At 35.0% G+C, this 23,907-nt stretch overlaps 1 protein-coding gene across 9 annotated transcripts in view; it reads right to left on the minus strand.

Moving 5' to 3' along the window:
• LOC149559227 (uncharacterized protein At2g39910-like) overlaps positions 1–11,329 on the minus strand; it is an 87,430-nt gene extending 76,101 nt beyond the window's left edge. For 8 of the 9 annotated variants that reach the window (XR_016365129.1, XR_016365128.1, XR_016365127.1 and 5 more), the window contains exons 1-2: positions 10,780–11,329; positions 8,264–8,795 (exon numbers count right to left, since the gene is read on the minus strand). Coding sequence is in view for 6 of the 9 variants with exons in the window: in XM_089833154.1 (XP_089689280.1) it covers positions 8,264–8,795; positions 10,780–10,871 (624 nt within the window). In the remaining 3 variants the exon portion in view is untranslated. Of the gene's footprint in view, positions 1–1,532; positions 1,996–8,263; positions 8,796–10,779 lie in introns of those variants that run through there. The other variant, XM_089833155.1, reaches the window with a different exon arrangement.
• Between the last annotated feature and the right edge of the window lie 12,578 nt (positions 11,330–23,907).

Below are 23,907 nucleotides of genomic sequence, written 5' to 3' on the forward strand. Positions count from 1 at the left end.
TCGAGGTTAAAGCATTCTCCATTTGCACTAAAGGACCATGTATGGTGGTACATGTATGGTCAAACTTTCAAGCATCTTTAACCTCTTGCAATCAAAGTCCTATCACAAGTAAGTTTTTTATTTTGCTTTGTATATTTGTTTTAAAATTTTATGTTTACACTTGCATTCTAGAATTTAGTGTTTCACACATTCTATAAAATTAATTTTCTTTTCGTTTGTATGTTTTGTGACAACTATATAGGTTGCTAGTTCTTTTGCTACTGAAAGGAATTGGAGTACATACTCCTTTATCCATTCGGTGAAGTGCAACCAGTTAGGCTCCAAGAAAGCTGAGGACTTCGTCTTTGTCCACACCAACTTGCATCTTTTGTCGCGTAAGAATGATCATTACAAGGAAGGGGCAACAAAGCTTTGTGATGTAGCCCCTAAGTGTGCAGATTTGGATGCAACACTCCATGATCTTGTTACAGTTGGAGACGGCGATGATGATAATGTGGCACGTGGTGCATCTAGCATAAGTGGAACCATGCTTGGTTCAAATGATCTTTCAGCAATTGGAGATGACAATGAGAATGTGGATTTTCTTGTGAATCCTTATAAATTAGAGTCAGACTCAGATTGATTGAATCTTCAAACTTCAATCATTTACCATGTTTTTAAATTTTATTTTGTTGGAATCTTGAACATGACCTATTTGAAATTATTGTTTAAGAGTCCAGACTAAATGCTAATGTTGGACAAGCACATATCGATATTGATATATGAATATCATATGAATTTTGAAATATCTTGAATTTTGATAGAGAGTTCTGGTTAACTGTTAAGTATCATAGATTCATAGTCATATTATGATTTATCAAATGATTTGTTTTTATATATTTCTTGCATTTCTTTGCATATGTTAATATTATAATTTATATATTATATGTGTGTGTGTGTGTGTGTATATACATACATTTCCTCCCGCATCCACATCCAAAAAAAAAAAAATCCCCGCATCCCGTATCCACTTCTGTAATTCACTTTAGAATCCGCATCCGAATCGGTAACTTAGATTTTGAGTAATGAATCTGAGCTTGGATGATAGCAATTTGACATCTTTTGTTTTTCACTTTTTCCCTTTCTATATGCTTTGTTTGATAATGTTTTTTGCTTCTATTTTAGACCTGCTGCACTCCTGTTTAACTTGTCAACACAATCATTATAATATGGTTTGTGGGTATTTTCTCTTGTTCATTCCTTGTGATGTGGCCCCGTGGTGCAGGGCCACCTTAAGAACAAGAACACAAGGAGGATAAAGAGTGTTGATGTTTTGTAGCTTAACTCGGATATATATATAAAAGATTGCAATTATGTTAATGAACAGACATCTATTCTTTATTCACTTTCTTATATATATAAGTGATCGCTGCTATTTGGAAAATACATACCAGACATTATGGCAGTACTATTACATTTGCAGCCATGTTCTCAAAACTAACATGGTATTAGAACAAGCGACTCTGGGCCTATTTGTCATTAAACTATTAATCTACAATGCCAAAATAATTCAATAAATGAAGAATACATACACACATAATCTGCAGATGATCGAAATCTAAAAGGGTTCTCTAGCATAATGTGAGGTGACTATTATCTGAGCATGTATTCGAAAGTTCCTAAATTGGTAAGTGTAGATTGCGAGTCAGAAGTTTAAGCAAGAATCGAATGTAGAGGGACTACCAGCTTGCCGTGTTGATGTATTCTCTTGGGCCTGCAAATTTTTCTGAAGTTTATGTCTATGTTCCGTTTGAATTTATCAACAATAGAAATTTCAAACACCAGAGAAACACAAGTCGTTCTTACTCTTTCATTTTCACCGGTGATGGCTTGAAAGCGTCATTCAATGATGACGATTAGACGTTGGTCAAGAACAGTGAGATTTCATACCATTTCTTCAAGAAACCCCAGATCCACTGCAATCTCGTTGCCCGAGGAACAAAACTCAGAGCAGCACTGTTGCCCATCGCAAGAGAAGAATGTTAGATAGAAAGGTAGGAATGCAGTTCTCAGTTTTATAAAAAAAAATTGAAGAACAAAAGTCCTCGAGATGCCCACAATTGACGACGTGTGATTAATCTTGAATTTCATTGCTTATAAGCTGTGGCATGTGGGGGACACTATGATCATGTGGCAGAGGTTTCCTCCTCAAATTCGCAAGGAAAGAAGATGCATCGGATGGTGTCAAGGAACAAAAAGGAAACAGTCCAATCAGAACTACATATACCGTGTATACTTAGTGGTGACCATAGAATTCATGAAGAAACAAGTAGTCAACAACTAAATAATTAATTCATCCACTAATATAATTCCAGTCAGCAACCAAGGGAATACAATCTATTTATTATCTTGGTGTTCCCAGAAAATGACGAGTTACCAAATTAACTATGTATAGATATCTGTTATGAAGAATTGATTGACAGTTATTCTATGGTGCGACTTTGTGAGATCCAGCGAATTAAGGGAAATTACTCAAGCGACATCAGTATGTCAAACTTGAAAGGGACATGAACATTTTATACACGTCCATTAATGATTTCTAAAACTAAGCAACACTGAGAATTCATAGCTGGGAACTAAAGGTGATTATTGAAATAAGGTCTGTCACATAACCAAAGTTGTAGAAGACTTATAATAAAAGACATCCATCAAGTAGAAAATATACACAATTAACTTTTTGGAAGGAAGAGAGGTTAAATTCACATGGAAGGATATAAGAGGTAATTTTATGAATTTATTTCATTTTTGTATGAATTTATGTTCATTAAGATTTATACATAATTTTGGAAACATAATATATATAAGTGACGTAGATTGAGATATTGATCATCTTCGAAAATAATATGTTGAAAATTTGATTATAGTATGCAATATATGTTTAATGTATATATTTAATTAAATATTTATTATATTAGAATAATGTGGATCATTCTTAAAGTAAGAGGGAATGACATTAGTTTCTAATTCTCTACATTTTGTTGAAAAGATCTTATATTGAATATTATATAGGTCTCTTTCTTATTTTTATTTTTATGCATACTATAAGAGTTATTTGCTTTGATCTTTTCCTCTCAGAATGTTCTTGCAGGAAAAAGAGGGAGACTCACATTTTAGCCAATCTTGAAAGAGAGGGAGCAAATTGAAAATATGATTTAGTCAACCTTTGGTGATCTCGATCATATTGATTCAGAGGGAGTAAACCATGTTGTGATGGAGTCTCCATGATCAATAAGTTATAGCAGTCATGAGGACTGTGATTCATGAATATACCTTGTGACTATGTGATTTTAATGGGCCTACCCCCTGTGTACGTCATGAGGAAGTGACGACTTCCAAATGATGTCACTTGTATTTGCAGAAGTTATTGTAAGGTGATGATCTTACAATAGCTTGTATTATGAGATCAAATAAATTGAGTAAATGATGAATGTCTTGCATCTCAACATTCTGGGAGACCATTACTCAGAGTATTTGGTGAATATCTTTGATATTCTGAGAGGCCAATACTCTTGATATCAAATGGGATATTAAAATCTTTTGAGTACTTGGTGAATATCTTTGATATTCTAGAAGGCCAATACTCATGAGGTCCAATGTGATATCACACCTTATTTGAGTACTTGGTGAATATCGGATGTCGATATTCTGGGAGGCCAATACTCTTGAAATCAAATGTGATATCAAAACCTTTTAAGTACTTGATGAATATCTTTGATATTCTGGGAGGCCAATACTCGTAATATCAACTGTGATATCAAAATGATAGATATCATCTGATCAAAGATATATTTTTTGTCATAATATTACCAATGGTGTAATACATGTCTCGTGTTTATCCTCCCTAACTAAGAGGGAGTGTTAATGTTTTGTAGCTTCACTCGGATATATATATATATATATATATAAGATTGTAATTATGTTAATGAATAGACATGTCCCATGGAGGGACATGTCTATTCTTTATTCATTTTGTTATATATATAAGAGATCGCTGCCATTTGGAAAATACATACCAAAGATTATGGCAGTACTATTACATTTGCAGCGATGCTCTCAAAACTACCAAAGAGATCTTATATGAGATATTTAAATTCATTTGAGTCATTTGTAATATATTTGAGTCTATTTTGTCAAGGTGTGAAGGCTAGACAAGTCATTTGTAATAAGTTATCAAAATTGTTCAAGGATGAAATGTGTTTGTAAATTGAAGGAAGGGTAAAAATATTGTAAATGGTGGTCAATAGTCCATTATGACATGTTTGTAAGATCACCACAAAATTGTAAGATCAAAATGTTCAAAATGAAAAAGTTGCTTAAAAACTTTAAAACTTTGCAAAAAGTGCAAAAAGGGTTAAAAGCATGTAATAGGTTGGTTCAAAAGTTGGTTGGGAAGTTGTAAACTACCCAAATTTTATAAAATCATTGTAATGGTCGTTCCAAATCAATATGAGAAGAAGGAAATATTTTGGAGCAATTCTAATATAGTTATTTTGATTGGTGTATTCAAGACTTGTTGTTTTCATAGGTGTTTCAGATTTTGTATTGTTTCCAAGCCTTGTATGTTCATGTAAGGTCTAGAAATCATATATAATCTGTATATTTGGATAGCAGGATGAATAATATTCCTTCTTTTTTCTATTTGGATTAATTCCATTAAGTTTTGAAGAAATTATGAGCATTTTGGTGAAAGTGGTTGTTTGCAGATTTGAGAATCCTTGGCAATAGTCATATTTCAGGGTTTGGTACAGACTCATTTGGAATCACTAGACAAGCCATTTGTAATAAGTTATCAAAATTGTTCAAGGATGTCTTAATAGGGTCAATAAGGTCAAAATGTGTTTGTAAACTGAAGGAAGGGTAAAAATATTGTAAATGGTGGTCAATAGTCCATTATGACATGTTTGTAAGGTTAGCACAAAATTGTAAGACCAAAATGTTCAAAATGTAAAAGTTGCTTAAAAGTTGCAACTTTTAAACTTTGCAAAAAGTGCAAAAACGGTTAAAAAGCATGTAATAGGTTGATTCAAAAGTTGGTTGGGAAGTTGTAAACTACCAAAATTCTATAAAATCATTGTAATGGTCGTTCCAAATCAATATGAGAAGAAGGAAACATTTTGGAGCAATTCTAATATAGTTATTTTGATTGGTGTATTCAAGACTTGCTGTTTTGATAGGTATTTCAGTTTTTGTATTGTTTCCAAGCCTTGTATGGCCATGTAAGGTCTAGAAATCATGTATAATCTGTATATTTGGATAATAGGATGAATGATATTCCTTCTTTTTTTTGTTTGGATTAATTCCATGAAGTTTTGAAGAAATTATGAGCATTTTGGTGAAAGTGGTTGTTTGCAGATTTGAGAATCCTTGGCAATAGTCATATTTCAAGGTTTGGTACGGACTCATTTAGAATCATCAGGACCTCTAAATAAATTCATTGGAAAAATATGTGAATCCACTTTCATATCTTTTTGGTTTGAGTCGTTTTCATTCTAATTTGTGAAAGTTATACATCTCTTAGTGAAAACTGGTTTTTAAATACCTTCAATAGAGTTGCAAGAAATTATTTATGCTCACATAATGATTTATACATTGAAAAAAAAAATGCCTTACATATGCAGAAACTATATTCATAGATGGTTACTATGAAATTGGTTTGGAATCATTTGGATTTGCCTTGAGAAAGATATTGGATGCCCTAGGCAGGGTTACAAATTTTGTTTCTGGTTTATGATAGTGAAAATGTGTCTCGGTAAAGAGACCATAACTTGTAATAGGTTTATTGGATTGGGTTCAGATTTGGATATGTTTTAAAAGGACTAATTTAGAACAACTCCTCCAAAGGGTTTTGCAAGAAAATATCAAAAACGAAAAATTATGAATAATAGACTCTCGAATAGAAGTCAGACCATGTGAATGGTGAAGTATTGATTAACTTGAGTTGAAATATATTTTGTTTTACCTCATGAGATGCCTCTAATTAATGGAATTATTTAGTGGATGTCGAAGGGATCAGCATGTATCCCATTTATTGGTTTGTTTCTATGATGCTCTAAATCACATTGGTGTAAAATGTCATGGTTCTTTGTTGAAGTCTTTGAGTTGATCCTAATTCCTTGATGGAGTACCAAACTTTTGTGAATCCCTTGAGTTGAATTAGTGTTCCTTAAGGGTCCGTTTGTTTCATGGAAGATGACAGGAATTGGCTTTTTCATAACCCGGATTTGAATTTTTTTGCATTTGTTTCAAAATTGGCAAATTGGAATTGGAATTCGCGACTTCTAATTTAGCCTCAAAACTAGATTTTCCAACTTCCTACTAGCAAGTAGGAATTGAAAATCAAAACCTAGTTATGTTTTTTGAGGAGTGTAAAAACAATAGATTGGACTACTTTTTGGAGTTTTCCTTCAACTCCAAGCTTACGCATAAAAATGTGCACACTCATCTTCAGAGTGAAACAAACGGTTCAAGTAAAGTCTCAAAAATAGGAATGAAGATTTGCAAAACTTTGATTTGGCTAAATCGAGAATTGTAGAAATCTTGACTTCTACAATTCCACGAACCAAACGGACCCTAAAGGTGTAACAAAGGGCTCTGAATCACCATGGATGTAGCTGCTGGAGGTTGGGTAGCTAAACCATGTAATAGAATGTCCAAGAAGGTGGCTGAGTAAGGTGTTGGGCATTGGAAAGCAATTCCCATGAACTCCCAAGATGTGCTTTTTCTGTTAGTGTTTTGTGCTTCTGCTATAAGCCTGCTGCACCCCCGCTGGATTGTCAACACAGCCATTTTGGTATGCTTTGCAGTTATGTTTCTCTTGTTCATTCATTGGGCTGGGACCATTGTTGTGGCTGCCAGAGGTTGGGCAGCGAAATCATATAACAGGATGTCCAAGGAGGTGGCTGAGTAAGACATTGGGCATTAAAAGCACCTTAGCTCCCATTAAATTATTTGTGTTTTCCTACTTTCTTTTTGTATGCTTGTCTGGCTAGTGTTTCTGCTTCTGCTTTAGGCCTGCTCCATTCTGTGTGGAGCTCTCAACACAGGCCATTTTGGTTTGGTTTATAATTATGTTGCTCTTGTTCATGCACTGGGCTGGGACCCATTAATACTCCAAAAATACAAGGCAAAAATAATATGAGGAATGATCCAAATTAGCACTGACCACAAAGAATTGTTTCAATCTTCAAAAAGTAAGGGATTCTGAAGTGTAGTCAAAACAACTCACATCTACCAACAGATGTAGAATAAGGACAAAATAATAATAGAGAGATATTAGTGACTGCCCTGAAGAATGAGAATTCCAAACTCTCTTTCTTTTTTGGTTCTCAATAAACAATGCCAGAATTGGACAAACAAAAAGAAAAAGTGAGCACCACATCATGATCAAAATGGTCTAGAAGAATCTGTACTCTGCTGGATGTCATTACATTTACACAACTGAGATCCAAATGCCTTTGACATCTTCTATCTAAGCCTGAGGCCTAATATATTTTTAATTTGTAGAACATGTTGCACTTTTCTATAAGCTACTTGACAAGAAGTCAACAGGCACTGAACAATCCTTAAAGTAATCTGGAAAACTGCAACAATATTGATCTTAATCTAACATTTAAAAAACATTAAAATATCCAGATTAACAATATTGATCTTAATCTAACATTTAAAAAACATTAAAATATCCAGATTAATGCTTAATAAAGGAATTATGTAATCACAATTCATATAGCATGTTTGTAACTTTGTACTGAATTATTTGGGAAGAGTGATAACTACTACAACCAACTTTAACCAAAAACAAGGAGTTTGGAATGTTTAAAGGTTTTCTTAAGGAGGTTGATAACTTAAGAATATTTAGAAAGGTACTTCACATGGGTACTATTCAAATAGCATGTTTGTACTGAATTATTTGGGAATAGTGATAACTACTACATCCAACTTTAACCAAAAACAAGGAGTTTGTAATGTTTAAAGGTTTTCTTAAGGAGGTTGATAACTTAAGAATATTTAGAAAGGTACTTCACATGGGTACTATTCAAATAAAACTGTTGAAAACAAATGCCCGTTGTATTCTTATCTTGAATATTTTCTGATTTAAATAAATATTTACAATTAAAATATATTTGGCATACCTTTAGGATCTTGCATAGATATGAATAATTCATTACAACGTGCAGAAATAAAGTTTGAAGAATAACTATTTATATCAGTGACAGAAAATTTTTACCTGCTTCAAGCACCAACGCATCTGGTGTGATGCTATGATTGCAGAAGATTTTGATGCACTGGGAAGGAATTCATCCACACCATCATCTTTATAGTTACTGCACGTACTTTTAATTGCATCTTTCAACAAGGGCATTGTTATGGGCATTAATTCTAGGATTAATCTCTTACCGTAACTTATTTTGGTCAAATCCAAACCCTTATCACAATACGAGATCTGGTAACTGGTAGAAACTTTAATTAGATTTTGCTCCTGATCAAAATAAACAGTTTTTGATAAATCCATAATTGCCCTTGCTCCAAAATCAGACAAATCGTTTGGTATCGATGACATCATAATCCCAGCATCACCATCAGCAGATGCAAGTGCCGCACAGCATAAGAAGAAGTCTGTAATGTCTTGTAATTCTAGACTGTCCGAAAACCACTTCCCATCCTTTGCTGGTAAAAGAAGATTGAGAGCGGACTTTATTTCTGCACTTTTTTCATCAACTTGAGTTATTGTCAACATCTCCCTTAATTGACTGGATAACCTGATGCATAAAGATTTGTGAGTTGGGAGCCAGAGAAGACGAGCAGCAGCTTGTGAAAAAATTTTACTATACTGCCAACCAAAATCTTCAATCTAGAATGACAATAACATAGGACTTTAAATTTCAACCTAGTGTGTGACAGTAATTATGTTCTCATCATTTGCTACACAATAGAACAAAAACTGAGTTTCTAAGAAACAGTTGCTGCTAGCTTCTGGCCATTACTAATTTTCAGAAATAATTTATAGAGTACTTTATTTAGAAAATAGAAATCAATATTTTATACTTATAATTCCATAGCACTCAAACTAAATATACCAATAGGCATGTTTGTATCTCCAATTTTTGGGGGAACACCAGTAACTCCAAAAATGCTGTTCATCTATTCTTCACAAGGCAATCTGGAATTGGCAGCTACAGGTCAAATGTTTAAAAAGTGCAGCTTTATACCACTGAAAGAGTTGGCAGCTCTTGTGTGTTTTAAGATTTCTTCAATGTCTATCAGGATAAACCTGAATTGTCTGTAGAAGTACAAGTTAATCTCTTCCCTGTTTTCCTCCCATTTGCTCCATCATCTAGGGAGCTTTCTTATGTGTGGAGTTGCAACTGATTGACAATTCGAACAAGAATAGGGAAAAAAATAAAGAAATTAAACTGCCTATATAATACTGCTCTACACTCCTGATCTGCATACAGTAATATTGGTAAATAGATCGCCACCCATGGATCCATTGATTCTCCCCGAGACCTCTCCCTCTGCCATACTTCTCTGAAACTTATAATGCACAGTAATACATACAGAAATGTGAAATAAAAAATATGCTCGGACAAGAGAGGAAAAGTGGAAAAATATAGCTCAGAAAACATTTGTGATCTTACCTAACTTCTATTATCATCCAACTAGGATAGGCAGTAGAGATGGTTGAGAGAATCAAGCATTGGGATCATTTTCATGTTGTGTAGATCCTTCTTCTATAAAGAACTAATGTGACTTTTAAAAATTTCAACAATAATTAATATTAAATGGAATCTATAATCTCTGGTGATAACGTGTCTCCAGGAGCAAGCTCTTCCATGTAGCTTTTGATCCATAATGACCATAACAAATAGTTGACTAATAATAATAATCTGCTGAAGAAAGGCACTATGTACCCTCCATCTAGATCTTTGAGTTAAATAAATGAGCAACTCATGCAATTACGTTTTCAAAATTTTCATTATTAAGGGCAATAATACATTGTTGACGATTAATAATAATCTACTGAAGAGAGGCTCTATGTACCCTCAATCTAGTTTTAAGTTGAACAAGCAGGCAACTTGTCCAATTGCCTTTATTTTTCAAAGCCTGTGAATAATAAACCCCTCCTGAATTGGTTTTTGAATCCTATCATTGTCTCTCTATGAAGAGTGTGATTTTCTTTGGTTCCTAGCAGAGCTGACCTCTTTCTTCAACCCTCTTCAATATCTAGACTGATTAACTTGAGCATTTTATTGGCCAATATATTTAAGCGGATGATGGTTACCTACTGCACCGTTTCTTGACAATAATATTGCTCTTTGCCAATAATGCCCTTTCTAAGATTCATGACTTTTGCCAACTTGTGGTGACCCTCGATTTTAACCTCGAGACCAAGCTAAAAGTAAATTCGAACTTGCCAATCCACCTACGCCACATCCCATATATACCTGTATGTTATAAAAATTCAGCATAACAAACTAGTGGGTTGCGTTTTAGCCCCACTATTAAAACATGCTGCAATTATAAAAAAAATGAAGCTAGGGGAGGAACAAGAAAACCCAATAATAATTTAACAAATGAAATCCAGATACTGAGAGTAAACAAAATCAAATTTCTTAATATAAACAGTGAAAACAAACTAATTACACACATTCTTCAATAGTCATAAAACTAAATCATAATGTATCTAGAAATATGAAATATTATATTGATTTGCAGAGCCTCCTGATTAACGAGTTTACTTACCGTATAAGTTGTTGTCGGAGATTTGTACGGTCATCTATTCCTTTGTCGTCTTCGCTTCCCATTTGCTCGGCTGCATAGATTACTTTCTCCATAATTCACCGTCCCTCTGTATATTTCAGATGTTGAATTGTCTGTAGCTGTGAAACGGTCGCAAATCACTCGAGGCTAACTGATATCATAGTTAAATCCAATAGTTTACTCGTCAAAACCGATGCCCTAGTTTGCCCCTGTCGGTCCAGCAAGAGTTTGGCTGTTCCACAGCCCTTCAGTGCATCATAATGTTGATTTTTGCACAATCTCGAGCTTGGGCAAAGCACAACTAGAAAGAGGAATAAGCCTTACGTGTTTGTAGCCGTTGGTTTTACAGCCATAGGAGCAGAGAAATTCTGAATTTGGCTTCTACCGTTCCAATTTTTCCAAATGCGGGCTGTGTATTTTACCGCGCCGAAATGCAGGGTGAAGGCTTAACAGGGTACTCTAAAACATTTTATTTATCAAGGAAAAAGCAAACTAAAAATAATATTAGTGCCATCCAATGGTTTAAATATGCTAAGAAACTTTATGAACAAAGGGTGGAGTGGGACAGAAACCTTTGATCAAGGATATTATAAATCTTTTCACTATGCAAGAGATAAAGACAGGGATTAAGAAGTTGGGTGGACATAAAGCAAAAGACTTTGTTGAGCTTCAAGCAGAATATCTGAAGTAGGGTATGAAAACTCTTTCACTGCACATCACTGAAATCTTCAACAAAATCTGTCAAGAAGGGTTTTCGAAAGATTGGACAATCAGCCTTGCAATACCACTTTTTAAGAGTGGTGATGTTAAGAACCCCTCCAACTACAGGACTACAATGATCAATCCCCTCTTTGCTAAACTTTTTGGCAAAATAATAGAAACTAGGATCAGCGAATGGGTAGAAAAAAACCATAAACATGCTAAAGGGAAGTTTGTTTTAGGCCAAAGCACTCGACAGTGGATCATTGTGTCACTCTGAGACACATTATTGAAAAAGAGTGGGAGAAAAAGGAAGAGGTTTTTTTGTTGCTTTGTTGACTTTAAAAAAGCTTTTGACATTGTCCTTGGGGACAAGCTTTGGCTCAAGATGGAAGAATTGGGGATTCCTATGCATCTCAGAGTTGTTGTTCATAGGATGTACGAAGAAGTGAAAGTCAAAATCAGAACTTTAGATGGCATTTCAAAATATTTTAGGAGCGATATCGGAGTCAAACAGGATTGCCCTTTATATCCTACTTTGTTTGGTTTATAAATTAACAAACTAGAAGAGTGGTTAAACATGCAAAAGGGTGAAGGTATTCAACTAAGTGAATTTTTTATAAAGTTGCTCCTATATGCGGACGATCTCATTTTGATTGCCAAATCTACCTATGGTTTGCAAGATCATTTATCTTCTCTTGAGAGCTTTTACAGAATGGTGGGGATGTAGGTCAATATCAACAAGACTAAGGTTATGATTTTTTCTAATAATAAAAAACAACATCAACATGAGTTTTATTATAACGGAAGTGTTCTTGAAGAAGTTGCAGAGTATAAATACCTTGGCATCGATTTCAACAAAAAACTAAATTGGTCTAGTTGTAAGAATAAAAGGACATTAGGTGGGTGGAAGGCTTTTTATGCTCTTCAGAATAGGTGTTGTGAAGCGGAGTTGTGGGATTGGAAAACTATTCAAACCTTGTTCGATCTTCTTGTGTTGTCAATTGTTCTTTACAAGTGTGAATTATGGGCCAGCAACACTACTATAGCACAATGGAAACAAATCAAAGGAATCCAAAAATGTTTGATCACAAGCAAGTTTAAAATCAAAAGCACCATTCCATATGACATCATGCTAAGTGAAATGGGGGCTACTCCTATGGAGGCACTTGCTATGGTTCGCCTTTTAAGCTATCTAAAAAGAATCGAAAAAATGGAAGAGGATAGATGGCCTAAAGTTGTCTTTAGTGATACATTATGTAAGTGAAAAAGGACATGGATGCAACAAAACATCAAATGGATGAGTAAATGGAATATTCAATTCAATATGTGCCCCACAAATAATAAAGAAATAAAGGTCTTTGTTATGGAGAAATTCTACAAGAGAAATTGGGGAAGTGAGATCGGGAGGAAGAAAATATATTATGTAAATGAGTTCAACCCCATTAGTGATCAACTCCAAAAAGCGTACATAGGAGTCAACGTTTCTTGGAGGGCTAAAATTCTTATTACTCGGCTGAGAACCAACTCTCACCAATTTTGTTGTGAGACCGGGCATTGGAAGAGGCCAAAGGAGGCTTGGGAAGAGAGAATTTGCAGATTCTACAATTCTAGGAAAGTGAAAACTGAATAGCACTTTATTTTAGAATGTGAGGCCTACAAGGACAACAGATATAAATTTGCGGATACTATATGTGATAGTTCTTGGCATAACCTATTTAACGAAGAGTATATTGAGCAATTGGGTGGGCTCATCATCATCCTACACAAGAAACGAACGGATCTACTTAAGTTTGCTTAAGTTGTCTTGTTGTCCCATAGGCTATTTTTAGCCTCACGGACGTTAAAATTTTATCTATCAATGAATGTAATGTATGTTTTAATAATTTATAATATTTAATTTATCAATGAATGAATGTTTTAATAATTTGTAAGATTTAATTTATCAATAAATGTTTTAATAACTTCTACGACATCTGATTACAACCTTATCTTTATCTTCTTTTATGTGTGATATTATCTCAATTGATTGATTTTGTCCTCTTCAAATGAAATAAACTATGACTATTTTGGATTTTCAAGATGATGTCATCATAGGCACAGATGTCTTCATTCTAAAAATGTCTCAGTATCATTCTTTTTAAATGGCACCCATCCTAATGAAGATTCAAGTATGCTCTCTACATATTTCTTTGAGCTTTTTCCAATCTACTACTCTTACATTAAAAAAATTAGTTTTTTCAATTCTCATTCAACTTTCAGCTCACTTAATTGATATTAATAAATTAAATTATAAAAAATGACGAGCAGAAAGCGAACAGCGAAAACAGCGAATAGCAGAATCCCGACAAAAAACCCTAAGCCCATCCATTTGAACAAAGAAATTAAAAACTCAAGGCTCCGCCAGCAGAATACAGCTTGGTCTGGCTCAACTCTATGTTTCCCTCATGACCAGAGCAAGGAAGGAGTCCTCGGCGCTCATAATACAGAGACGATCCCCACTTCTAACATCTATTCACCTCTGGCAGAATGGCAATTGGAGAAGATGAAAATCTCGACAAGGAAATCATGTCCTATCCAGAAAAAAATCTTTTCTGTTACAAGTCTAGACAAGCAAATCAAAATGTTCAACTCTACAAAATATGCCAGGGCAAACCGCTTCTTGCCTTGCCGAGGGATTGAGGATCCACCCCTCCCTCATATTACAACTTGGCAATCTTCGTTACTGCCCAACTCCTCTTCAACCATGTCTCCACCTTACATTCCGCCGCACTGAAGAGCAAAGGATAACCACCATCCTAACCCTAAGTTTTCCTCTCCTGTCCTTCAACCCACAACTGACCTTAACGACAGGGTTCTCATCATCAGTAATCAAATCAGTGAAGAACAATGGATGGAATGCCAAGAGGTAGGACTATTCGCCTATTGGAATGGCCCTACTTCGGATTTACATAAATTGATTGACTGGCTTGATGATTACTATGGCACCCAGGTATGTATCTCTAAATTTTCTGATAATATGCTCTTCCTTAGCTGTTATGATGATTTAATTAAGAAAGATTTTATTAACAGCCCTGAATGTATGTTCAAAGGCCATGCGGTTCATTTTTTTGACTGGATCCCTAACTGTAATGAAAATAATCTAGATTTCATAATACCTTCATGTTATGTTCTTTATTCATTACCCCCAGAATTAAAAAATATCAATACTTTAAAAAAAATGGGCAGATCTATAGGAAATCTAATAGGTGTGGATTTAGCATATGAAACTAGTAATAATGTGAAACTTCTAATTAGTGGCAAGGTCAATGACTCTAAGACAAAACAGTTAAAAATTATCACAAACAGATCTAAATGCGATTTAGACTTTACTAAATATGAAGGGAAAATCTTGGATGTAACAACGAATCTCAGTAAGACCCTTCCTTTACTTAGAAGAAGAAAACAGAAAATGCTCCAAGAAGATCAAACAAATGAGGAATGCTTTACAAGAGTTGGATCAAACTGGCTTGATTCGTCTCCCTTCAAGGAAAATCACAGGGCAAAGCAGAGGGCAAAATGTCAAAAAGACAGAGTAAAGAGTTTAAAATATATAGAAGACAACTTCCCTTCTTCGGATATGAATTTAATCAGCAACAAGGATGAATTCATCCAAGAGACGGTTGTTAAAGAAAAAAATAGCAAAAGCAATCAGAATGTCAATTCTTTCAACAAGCCTAGGTTATTGAGCACCATTGTGGACAACCGGGGAAAAAAGAAGAAAAGAGGGTCAAACAAGAGTAAGAAATACAAAGACAGATCATTAGTGACATCTTGGGGTCAGGAGCACTCTGAAAACAGGATAGATATGTCAGAGGACAATCCCATAGACCAAAAGAGGATTATAGAATCTACCCATGAAAAGGGCCCAGAGTGCTTAAAATGTAAATATCCTAATCTAGTCTTGCAACAAACAGACTCCCCAAAGGATAATCAAGGAAGTCAATTAGAGGAGCTTGAAAATTTGATGTTATTCACCACATGCGGGATAAGTGGCAATATAGAACTGCATAAGGATCCATTATCTCCACAATCAAATCTGCATTAGGAAACAGACAATAAGGTAGAGTCCCCTGGTAAATTAAAAAAAATTTGGCAGACTCTAGCAGTCACCAGCAGTTCTCCATTCACTCCAGGCAATAGTCTTCACTAGGAAGACACAGTCAGTGTATCAGCAATTGAACCCCCAGTCAAGGAATTTCAAGAATTTTTGAACAAGGACTACTTTACAGAACCTTCCAATGTCGAACCAGTTACAGAAGAAATAGAAAATCTGGAATTGGAACAACTTGCTGAGGAACTAGCCCAAGTATTTAGTCCTGACAATATTGAGGAATCCTCAATGATCCGGAAGGAAGAACTCATAAAGAGGGTTATCCAATTAGGAGGGGAAAACTACTCAGGTGAAGATCTTCGAAGAGATATATTAAAAATTCAAAGTGAAGACATAGCTTCAGCACTCTCTTATCAATTAGAGCTAGCTAAACAGATTCTGTCAGAAGTTGAGCTAAAGGACCAAGAACACTCTCAAATAGGAAAAAATGATAGTGTGAACATAGCGGAAGATAACCTGGATCAGCTAGGTATATACATGTCTCAAGAAGGACCAAAATCTCCAAATTGCGGCAAAGTAAAAGGCAAAAGAGGGAGGAAATCTCTAAAGATACTCAGAGAAGCAGAGGGCCTCAGCAAGGAACGGCAGAAGATTGACCAAATATTCCACAATGGGAAGGGGAAGTGCCTTCCCAATCAGGTATGAAGATCACTACTCGGAATGCTAGGGGTCTTAATGCCCCTAGCAAAAAAAGGTTATTAAAAAATAATCTAAATGCTTTTAACTCTGATATTGTCCTAATTCAAGAATCTAAATTAAACTCTATAGAAATAGATAAGTTAAGTAGGATGCTTGGAGTATGGCGGTCCATGTTTCAGGAATCTTCAGGGGCATCAGGGGGATTGGGAATCCTCTGGGACCCAAGAAAGGTTAGTTTCAGTACCCTCAATAGTTCTTATAATTGGATGAGCGGTAAGGTTCAAAGTTTAAAATCAAACCTCAATTTCATTATCATTAATGTGTATGGTCTGATTAATAATACTGAGAAAAAACTAATATGGGAAGAATTAGGTCAATTTTTGAATAGTTATGATAATGAATTTTTACTATTAGGAGGTGACTTTGATACCATCCTTAACCTCAACGAAAAAATCGGTGGTATTCAGATGCTATCGCAAGCATCTAAAACATTTAGAGAATGGTGTGCCATTCATAATCTAATTGACATTCCCACTAATAATGGCACTTATACATGGAACAATAGAAGAAAATACTTTGCCTACATAGCAGAGAAACTCGATAGATTTATAATTAAAGGGGAGCTAGATTCCATCAATCTTGATATTCAGTCCTCAATTTTACCCACAGCTGGATCAGATCATTTCCTGATTAATTTTGAATTCATAGAGCCCCTTAAACCGGCCAGAAACCCATTCAAGTGTGAGAAAATGTGGTTCGTAGATCCAAATTTTCTTAGCAATGTAAGATCCTGGTGGGACCAAGAGAGCTTTGCAGGGTCTAAAATGTTTGTCTTCATTAACAAATTAAAAATGCTTAAGGAGCATATCCTTAGATGGAATAAAGAACATTTTAACAACATTTTCAGAGAAAAATTGGAAATAGAAAACCAACTTAAAGATCTTAACTCGGAAGTAATCAGCAAAGGTATGGATAATAAGAGCTATCTCCTCGAAAAAGAACTGCTAGCCAAAAAAGAAGATATCCTATCTAAAGAAGAGATATTCTGGAGGCAGAAATCGAGAGAATGATGGTTGGCAGAAGGTGACCGTAATACTAAATTCTTTCATAACTCCACCATATATAATAGAGCAAAGAACAGAATCACAAGGGTCAAAGATCAACAAGGAATCTCAACAAAAAAACCAAGAGAGGTCATGGACATCTTTGTTAGTCATTTCAAAAATTTATTAAATAATCATAAAGGTTCAAATTACTCAATGCAGACGAGTCTTTTGAAAGTCATTCCTAAAATTGTGGATCAACAGGATAACATTAATCTGATCAAACATAAAACCTTAGAAGAAGTCAAGAATGTGGTTTTCAATATGAACCCAGATAAATCCTTGGGTCCTAATCGATTCCAAGCATTCTTTTTCCAAAAATGCTAGGATATCATAGGTTTTGACCTTTGGAAAGCAATAGAGGCATCCAGAAATGGAGGCTCTCTCCTTGCTGAAATTAATTACTCCTTCATTACATTGATCCCTAAGAAGTCTGATCTTGATTCTCCAGGAGATTATAGACCAATCGCTTTATGCAACACAGTCTATAAAATTTTCTCCAAAATTATAGCAAACAGACTCAAAAAGATCCTCCCTAAAATTATTTTAGAAGAACAAATTGGTTTCATGCCGGGTAGATCCATTCTAGATGGTATCATCACTATTCAAGAAACTATTCACTCTGCAAGGCTCAATAAGGAAGCGTGTATGCTCATGAAACTAGATATTCAGAAAGCATATGATATGGTAGACTGGAGGTTTCTATGTAAAACATTAGAAGCCTTTGGGTTCTCACACCAGTGGATTAATCTAATATTCAAGTTTATTTCAACTCCTAAAATTTTGATGCTCATCAACGGAACTCCAAAAGGTTTTTTTGATATATCTAGAGGAATTAGACAAGGGGACCCTCTATCCCCCTCACTGTTCATTATTATGGCGGAAGCATTTGGAAGAACGGTTCAGGACGCATACAACAATCAGTGGATCTCAGGCATCACAGTCTCTAAAAATTTACCTAATATAACTCACCAACAGTTTGTTGATGACACTATTCTACCTGGGAAAAGTACAGTTGCAGAAGCTCGATCTCTTAAAAGCATTATTAACCTATATATGGAAGCCTTGGGATAGAAGGTCAACAATCTCAAATCCGAAATTTTCTTTATAAATACCAAGATAGAAATTGAGGAACAAATTTGTAGGTTCATGGGTTTTAAAAAAGGAACCTTCCCCTGCAAATATCTAGGTATAGCCTTAGAGAAAGGTACTAAGTCGGGCAAGGTTTGGGATGATACTCTAGGGAAGTTAGATTCCAAGTTAGGTTCATGGAAGGACATATGGCTAACTAAGGCAAGCAAATGTATTAAAATTAGTGCAGTACTATCAGCCATCCCTACCTATCCGCTTTCTTGCCTCCCTCTTTCTAAGCAGAATCTTAAGAAATTTGAAACTAAGATGAGAAATTTTCTATGGAACGATAAGGATGGAGATAACAAGTGGGCTCTCATCAAGTGGAAGCATATCAGTAAACCTAAAGAATTAGGGGGATTAGGGGTCAAGAATCTTTAATGGCAAAATGAAGCCTTAGGAGCAAAACTTATTTGGCATCTCTACAGTGAATATAACCATAAATGGGCAAAGATACTCTACAATAAATATCTCATCACAGAGGATCAGCTTTCAATTTTCAGAATTATTTCTCCTCCCAAAGGATCAGAATGTTGGAACTTCATGATCAAATGTCGTAGTCTGATTTGTAAATTTCTAACCTAGGATGTAGGCTCGGGTGATAAAACCCTATTCTGGGAGGATTCCTGGGATGGTAATCCACCTCTCTCTCTCTCTCTCCATTTTGATAACCCAACCCTCATAAACAAATTAATGAACCTTTGGGGAAATAAGGTTAAAGATTACAAGATTCTGTCAGATAGAGAAGGTTCACCAAAATGGTCTTGGAAATCGCTCAAAGGTCTAGGTTTTGAAAAAGAGATAATTGAAAGCTTTGATAAGCTGTTGGATGGTAGAAAAATCAAACTAATAGAGAGGATACTCTAATTTGGATAGCTTCCAATGATGGGCGATATTTGGTCAACAATGGTTATAGGGCCATTGTCAAAGCCCAGCAAACAGAGTTTGTGGATATCCCATTACAACTATGTTGGGATTCCTCTTGTCTCCCAAAAGCTGGCTTCTTTCTGTGGCTAGCTATTCAAAAGAGGATCCTAACTATGGATAGACTATACATCCTTGGCTTTTAGGGTCCCTCCAGGTGTACCCTATGTCATTGCAATATTGAAAATGCTGATCATCTTTTGTTTAACTGTTCCTATTCTCAAAGTTGTTGGGAATGGCTCAGGTGGATGCTAGGCTGGTCTACACCTTTTCCAAAATCATTGGCTGAGCTGCTTTTTGGCTGGCCTACGAAAATAGTAAAGGGTGTCTATAGTAAGCTATGGAACATCTCCCCTTCTATCATTATTTGAGAAATCTGGAAAGAAAGGAATCAACGTATATTCCAGAGCGTGGAACTCAAACCGGCAGAGCTCTTGGTCAAAATTGAAGCTAGTATTGTAGAACTAGTCAACTCCCACTTAAGTAAATTAAGGTTAGAAGAAGGCTCTTTATCAAATTGGGATGGCCTTATGAAGAAATGCTGGTCTAACCTGATTAACCCTCCTTTTATCTATATGAAGAAAAATATAGAGGCTAGGAAAATCTGCAAATGGGAGCCACCGCCAATTGGATGGGTCAAATTGAATTTCGATGGAGCTGCGCGCGGTAACCCGGGTGTAGCTGGTATTGGTTGTATCGTAAACAATGAGGCAGGATCTTGGATAGCTAAAAAAGCAATGTCTATCCAACCTACCTCAAATAACATAGCAGAACTGGAGGCCCTTCATCAAGGGATTCAGTTATGCCTTAAGCTTAATTTATCCAAAGTTATCATTGAAGGCGACTCTCAAATTATCCTAAACGCTGTTAGAAAAAGGTCCACCCCCAACTGGGTCCTAAATTCACATTTAGAAGAAATTCTCTCCCTTTTGGATGAGTTGGAAGAGTATAAGATCTATCATATATTTAGGGAAGGTAATACACTGGCGGATAAACTAGCAAATTTAGGAACAGATGGAGTCAACTCTCTCCTCGCTAATAATAATTCTCTAACTCATTCTAATATTTGACTAACCTGAGTATATCCTTTTAGTCTGTATAGTTTAATTATATCATCCAAGTAGGACATGTTTTTCTTCTTATTTAGTGACTTCACTAAAAAAGAAGTTCTGTCATCTTCGTCCTTTAATAATAATCTCTCGGTAGATCTTTATGAGGTGTTCCGAGTGTGTGAAGTATATAGTTTGTAGGTTTTAGGTACTTTCCTCATCATTATCTCGTAATCCATAGTTTGTAGAAAGATTGCAATCTTGATTAATGATTTCCCTCTTAGATGATATTTTGCGCCTTAAGTACTTAGCTTAGGCTAGCTTTGGAAATTTCATTTAGGTATCCCCCAAGTTTGTGTCTAGAAGTTTCCCCTCGATATTTATAAGAGAACTCATTTGAGATATCCATCCCCAACTTCTCGGTTTAAACATGGAATCCAACATTTATCTGTTCCACGCCTATGAAAGTCAAACTATGGCATTTTGTGGGTCGGTGAAACCAGAAAGGTGGAACCATATTTTATATCTGGTGGACGACATGACGCGTTTTTCTATCTGCAGAGCTCTGGGAGAGGGAGTGTTTGACTATCAATATACCTGGAGGACCAATAGTGACATTATCGGGTCCTTTATCGGATGTTTGGTAAGAGCTAAAGTAGAGGCGAATGACATTGTCAGGCTCTGTCGTGACTTATTTGTCCCGTCATGGAGAAAGGATCTGGAAGAAGCCGTGTTTAGCATCGATGAAAAATGGAGGATTCCCCTCTCGAAAAGGTATATGAGTCTTCCTGTAGGGAATTTGGACTTAATTACCACTCCTCACCGTCAGTCCCTGATCATCCGGGATAACCTAGCCTTCTATAGAGAATGGCCCAAAATGGAGGCCAGCCTGCATTTTCTCTTTCGATGGCGAGGGATTATTATAGAAGAAAACAAAGAATGGCTCCTCGACTATCTTCACCGATTCAACGTCTATATCAAGCCGAGGGTGTCTTTCGACAATTTGGATGATCTCGTATTCAGTACCCCAAATGCAAAGAAATCAAGCAGGGTGAAGCATGACTACGTGTTTCCTCCCAATTTCTGGGTGGAGCACCCAAATAACATGGCGGATGTGATTAATATTTTTTGGAAGGAAGGAAAGGGCCCGATTAGTTAGATTCCAACTTTTTTGGTTAAATTTAGCCCTATAGATATCTTTAGCGTGTAGTATGGCAACGATTTTGTTACTACACTTAATATAGCTAAGATGAGTGTCCTTCGATTTTTAGCAGAAATGTTTAGTCTGTAAATCAGTATGTTACATATATTTGTGGGTCTGTAAATTGGTGATAAGTTCTCTGCTGTAAATGGTGTGATAATACATTATGAAATTTCATATAAGGATAACTATATGAAGTTCTGTGTATTTATTGATCTTGAATGCTTTTAGGATCCTATCTAATTTGAGATGGATTTAATTCCTTACTTGTGATTCAAGTTAATATAGGGCAGTGCAAGGCCCAATGTTCTCTGTTTCAATTTAGTTAATAGCTTTCTCAGCTGTATATGCGATATTGCTAAGGTTCTAATAATCCATGAAATTCTCAAAAATTAAACACTCTGAGCTCTTATAAATGCTTAATATCAGCTTTAGATTTAGCTATAGTTCGTGACAATTCTTATGAGGATATCATGAATCGAATAGTGATTTGAATTTAGAGATTACATAGATTTGGTACTTGGTAATCATTTAGTTTTCTTGGAACTGCTTATCGATTTCCATCCTTAGGAAATTCTTCGAATTTTGCATTTTGGGTGTAGTATCATTGCTTGGGATACTATGCAATTCAGAATTAAGTAGTAAATGTGCAATATGGATCGGACTCTGTTTCCCAAAATAAGATTAATTTTTTAAAAATAAACCGGCCGGATTTGCCACTGGTTCAAACTCCATTAATGATTGGTATAGGCATGTAGCCTCTTGTTATGGGCTCTTTAAATCTATTAATTAATTAATCCTTTAAGTAAACCTCCTCTATCAGTTATCGTTGGGCAATCTCTTAGAAAAGACTCTTCTTCGCTATAACTGGTTAAGTCAGGATTTTTATTATGAGTTTAGTAATAATTTTTAGTAAAGCAATCATGGCTCAGGACTCCTTTTTTAATCTTTATTTATGATGTGGAATTGGCTCATATTGTTGATGATTATGAATACATTCAAATTATTTCATAGTGGTCATCTACCAGAGTTACCCGCTATTCCTTTCCGTGTAGATTAGTTTGCTGCCTTTGTCTCTCTTCTTTCCTTCTTAAACTAATTTTAGTTAGTGTTCATGATTAGCTCTTTATCTTGATAGGTATCTATGTGTTTTGCTCTTTTTCTCATAAACGACTAACCCTTTGTTTGAATATCTAGCATAAAACATGGTTGGATGCAAGAATAAAAATTGAGAGATTATAATTGATCCCTTGTTCGCTATCCTAGCATCACTCGAAAAAGATTATGGATTTCTTAAGTTGTAAATTATTAGAAACATCCCCCAAATTACATGTAATAATTAGGTAAACAATTCCACTAGGGTATGCCCCTTTTAAAGTTGTAATAATATAGGACATTTTCTCCCGGGCAAGACTGGAGGTTTTTTTCTCCGTTCTTTCCTACTAGTGCCCGTTTGAATGGAGATATGTTTTGTAATTTCTTTTAAATTAATAATCTAGATCAAGGCCTTGGCCTTTTACCGATAAAAATTTTTAAAAAAAACTTTCAGCTCACTTTGAGAAATATTCTATTGAAATCTTGAGATTTCTTGAAGTAAAAACAAAACTTTAGTAAAGTTTTTCAATTTAATTAATTTTTTATAAATAAAATTTAATTAAAAATTAAATGATTTAATAATATTATTAAAATAAAAGGCAAGAGCCTACAACACATCGATAAATTGTGAACCTCTCATTGGAGAGGTCTTGGGTTCGAATCTACTCGCGATTAACACATAATAATGATTAGTCTTAATAATAATAATAAATAATCCAAGGCTTCAACTGTTTACCTATCAAATAATAATAATAATAATAATAAATTTATTAATTAACAAGTGTCACATACTGGTTTCTATATGTCTTTATATTTGTATTGACCTAATTAATATAAATAAATTTATTAATATTTTTAATAAATTTAATATAATACGAGGCAAGAGCCTACAACACAATGGTAACTTGTGAGCCTCTGAAGTGGGAGCTCTTGGGTTTGAATTCACTTAACACATAAACATAATTAATTACAATAATTAATCTAGGCTTCGGCTATTTACCGATAAAAAAAAAAATTAATATAATATGGTTCATATGTTATATTAATAATAATTATATTTTTTGGGCATCTAAAAGATACACATCATTCATAAGTTAAATGGGCAGTTGGAAAATT

The sequence above is a fragment of the Cupressus sempervirens genome, chromosome 5, assembly GCF_028749045.1.
Source record: "Cupressus sempervirens isolate cs-2001-9-10 chromosome 5, ASM2874904v1, whole genome shotgun sequence".
Lineage (NCBI taxonomy): Eukaryota > Viridiplantae > Streptophyta > Pinopsida > Cupressales > Cupressaceae > Cupressus > Cupressus sempervirens.